Consider the following 4,353-nt stretch of genomic DNA (forward strand, 5'->3'; position numbering starts at 1 on the left):
ATTCCTGGTTAGTAAATAAAGTGAACAGCTTGTGGCTATCTTGACATAAAACAACCTAATAATTACAGTGCCTAAGTTAGACATCTGAATAAATGTAGTCATGTCATTCAAACAATGAAGTTATAGTGATTTATAGCAGCTAAGGATCTGATTAAGGATGTAAGGATCTGATCTTTACCCTAATATGTCCCTTCAGTTCAACCAAATTATTGGCTTTCACCACGTGGCCTCTCCCTCGTGTCCCCGCAGTTGGGTTTTAAGCAGGTTAAGAAATGACGGGTTCTCACTTTGTTCATTTCTTACCCACTTCCAGCAGTGCTGAGTGAAATGAGACACAACCATAAAAGCCAGTAGAGGGGAAAATTAGACATGCTGTGTAACTAATTTCTGAACTGTAAGCAAAGTTGTTGGCAATTTTCGTTTCATACCACAAGTTCCCATTTCTTTGAATTGTCACCTTCCGAGGACAAGCACTACCTGCTCGGGCCCTTCCAGGCGGGATGGTATGCTGCCTGGTCAGCTGGGACAAGCTCCGTGGTGTGGTGTGAAGGGACATCTCACCTCCTTGCACAGGAGCCACCATCCCCGCCTCAGAGAAGGGTGCACACCTTCAGCCCACACCAGTGGCATGGAGGAGTGGGGTCCCTCCCGTGTCCCCAGCCGGTCACCCACCGCTGGGGCTGCCGCATTTGGTGGGGTGGCTGTAAGCAGACACAGGCAAGGCCGCCCCCACTCCACGGGCAGGCAGGGGAGCACGGCCACGAGAAAGGGGCCAAACGCAAATTAAAAACAGATGAGCCGAGCCAGCCGATGGAAAGAGGGGGGTGGTCAGAGCACAAGCCTGTGACGGCTCTAAGTGAAAAGAGCCAGACGGAGCGGGCTTGCGGAGTGTCACCGAACAGAAAATCCCCTCCACCCCCTGGCTGCCCGGCTGGAATTGTATAATGGAGCAAGGCTTCAAGAAGCCTCATGTCCCAGCAGAATTAACTCCCCAGCAGCTGCTGCGCTTTCAAATTGTCAGCCAGATTAAACACAAAACCGGTGGGTCGCAACGCTGAGGGAAGGGTGAAGTAACGGGGGTCGGCTTGCTCTAAAGTGCAGAGACTACTCATAAAGTTGGAGGCAGGGCTCCCCGCAGCCGGGAGAGAGCTACGCCGGCATGGCCTGGCTGGAGGCTTGGCACGGGGCCCTCTCCTTGCCTCGGTTGTCTGCCCTGAGCTGGACAGTAGCAGCGGTTTTGTCTTGTGCTTCCTCAGGGCTGCAGACTCGGGATGTCACTAGATGGCCTTTGCAGGGCAAGTTTCTGTTTGGAGGGGAGAGAGATGGAGGTCCCGCTGCAGCCTGCTCCTCCTGGGCATGAGTTGGGGTGTATGGCTGGGACCGAACACTGCAGGGCACCCAAAGCGCTGGCGCCTGCGCCGCTCCGGCACCAAAAGCTCGGGGAAACACTTCCCCTTATGGGGGTGAGCGCTCACAGGCGGCAGAGCGCTTGCACCAGGCGAAAGTGAGTGCCACTGAGCCGCGTGTCACCGATGACAAGAGAGTGATGACTTACTGGGAAAACTGCCCTATAAAAAACACGCTTGAGGATCCTGTTTATCGTCTCGTGCCCTTCAAATACTCCACAGTTACAAATACTCCATATAATTACAAGCTAAAAAAAGGAGGGGAGGTAATTCTCCCACACACTGTGTAGCCCATGGACTCAACAAGCCTGCGACACCATCAGCGGGCAGCGTGGGTCAGACAGCTCCTCCTGGGAGATGGTGGGCCACCTCCACCAGGGATAAACAATCCCCACTTCAAACCTGGGCCACAAACTTGTTGCCAGATGCACGCAGCTGCAGAGAGCAGAGGTGGAGGGAACTGTGCCAGTGATGGGGGTAGGAAGGAGAAAGGAGAGAGGTTGTTCCCACATAACACAGCCTCTCCTCTGCAAAACCAGAATGCTCCATGGGGCTCTGCAGCCCCCATGCTTCTCCAGGTACCTCCAGCTGAGCTCTGCTGGCAACTACAGCCCACAAAATTGCTGCGAAGATGCCGGCCCACAGAAGCTGACTTGCCATGGCAGCTCTCTAAGGTTGCACAATGACCAGACAGGGCCTTAAGCACAAGAGAGTGACCACAGGCGGCTGTGTCTTTGGGTCACATTTAGGCTTCCAGACAACCATCTCAACCGTCAAGGGAGCCAAGAGATCTCCCTCACTAGCAGAAAGTTTGACTCAGCCCTCCTCGTCCCAAAGCCCCAGGAGAGTCTCCACATGTGTAAACATACAGCCAACCTCTCCCCACATGAGCACTTACCCCCCAGGAACTGGATGCCTCCTGCCACCCTGCCCACGGTCCTGGAGATGAGCTCGGACACGCAGCAGCCCATAAGCGCCGTCAGGGCCACCAAGAGGAGTAGCCCGCAGCCCAGGCCCGTCACCACTGTGCAGATCCTCCACTCAGTGCTTGGGATAGCCTGGAAGGAGGCATAGCGGCCACATTGCTCCACCATCACGGTCGTCTGGCGGGTCTCATCCCGCACTGGGTAGGAACACCTCCGGAAAGTGCCGAAGGAAACCGACTTCTCCAGCTGAGACCCCAAGAGCCAGTAGGGCATGAAGAAGCCCACGCAGGAAGTGGCGGCACAGAGGAAGGAGAGGAAGGCCCAGACAACGCCGGCGCAGGTGAGGCTGGAGGCCATCTTTGTATCTGCTCCAAGACCCCTCGCGATGGGGAGACAGAAAAGCAGCTGTGTATTTTAGAGGAGGTTTATGGATAATCCGGAGTCTCTCAGCCTTGACAAATCCTCGTGCTGGGAAAAGCTCGGATCCTAACAGCCAGGGGGATGTTTCCTCCCATCATGAAGACAAAGGTCCCTAATTAAATAACACACACAAAAAAAGGGGAAAAAGACAAGTTCAGTAATACTGATGTTAGAAAAAAATGCTTATGTGCCAGAGTGTTTTTCCTTCCTACAGGACTTTTAATTAAGACATTTTACTTTTCTGTCCCATCCTTGCAAGCAGCCGCTAGAATAGCTGTCAGCAATGTTGGCTGCTGGGGATGGTGGGATGGTGGTGGGAGGCAGCCCAGCCAGCACAGGCTGCTGTGCACATCCAGGAATGCTCTGCAGCCACCTTCAGGGGTTCCCCGTGTACTTGCCTAACTCACTTTTCTCCACCATACGACTTGATCTTTCCCGTACTGACAGAAAAAAAAAGGTGTGGTCTCATTTATCCCTAGCTAGTCAGGCCTTCCTCCCGTGACACCTGGGGAATCCACTTCGCATTATACATTCAGTGCAAAACCATTCCCAGCGCCTAAGGCTTTTCAGGATCAGCCCCCTGTGGCAGAGGTAAACCTCATTAACGCACCCCCAGGAGAAGCGTTACAAGGTGTCATCATTTTCAGCACTCCCTTAAGTTGTTGGCACCCCTGTGCAAAAGGAGCCCTTTAGCACTTGATGCCCAGAAGTGCCAAGAACCCCAGCTCCAGGAGGGTTCCTGCCACATCTTTTGGATTTCCCCCCACGCAACCCCAAGCAGCACATGAATAAAACACAGGGTTCTCTCTTCATATTCCTGCTTGCACTCAGCCCAACTCCTTCTCTTCTTTGCCTCTTCCCAGCTCCCACCCAGGAGCCTTAACCCCTCTGCATCCTTCTCAGACAACTCCCAGCCTCTAAGCTCAGTACCAGCGCGATGAAGTGCTTTTGACTGTCATAGAAACCTACACCAGAGGTTGAGGGGGTATTTCTCGTTAAATGCACACTGGATCATTACTCCAACTGCATTTGTAAGTTTATGATCATTTCTCACAGTTGCTGCCAAATTAATGCTGATAACTATTTACAGGGCTTTTTTTTTTTTTTTAAGAACGATTAGGTGCCAATCAGTGAACTCAATTCATGTACAGGCAGTAAAATTAATACTACTTCAGTACAAAGAAGGGAATGTAGAGAAAGACTCTGTAACTAAAATTAAGCATGTGCACCACACAAAAGTTTTGTTTACTTTTAAAACACTAAGAAAAAGAAGTCTCTTCTATAACATTAAAACAGGCCTGTGCTGCTACTCAAGAAGTATACACCTATTTACTCATAGCCCTGTCTACAGAAATGTCTTTCAGCCTGCAAAACACCAAACTCCTGGGGATAAAAACTTGGGAGAGGGGCACAGGGTGCCTCCATCCCTCCAGAGGCATCTTCTGAAGAAGAATCTGCCTGCGTCTTGGCGTGGCACCAAGCGTCTAAGGCAAAGTGGGTCACGGCACTTAGGGAAGCTCATTCCCTGAATCGGGGAAGGAGGTACGGCTTGAAATAGGGGACAACATGGAGGCTTCCAGGGGCAGGACCCTGCAAACCCG

General features: G+C 52.1%; 1 protein-coding gene across 1 annotated transcript in view; it reads right to left on the reverse strand.

The window, feature by feature from the left end:
* The window catches only part of LHFP (lipoma HMGIC fusion partner), a 144,753-nt gene extending 141,913 nt beyond the window's left edge, over positions 1-2,840 (reverse strand). The window contains exon 1 of the mRNA XM_009882354.1: positions 2,305-2,840. Within this exon, the coding sequence (XP_009880656.1) occupies positions 2,305-2,689 (385 nt within the window). The 5' untranslated portion in view covers positions 2,690-2,840. The remainder of the gene's footprint in view (positions 1-2,304) is intronic.
* Between the last annotated feature and the right edge of the window lie 1,513 nt (positions 2,841-4,353).

Source organism: Charadrius vociferus, unplaced genomic scaffold (genome assembly GCF_000708025.1).
Source record: "Charadrius vociferus isolate BGI_N301 unplaced genomic scaffold, ASM70802v2 scaffold263, whole genome shotgun sequence".
NCBI lineage: Eukaryota > Metazoa > Chordata > Aves > Charadriiformes > Charadriidae > Charadrius > Charadrius vociferus.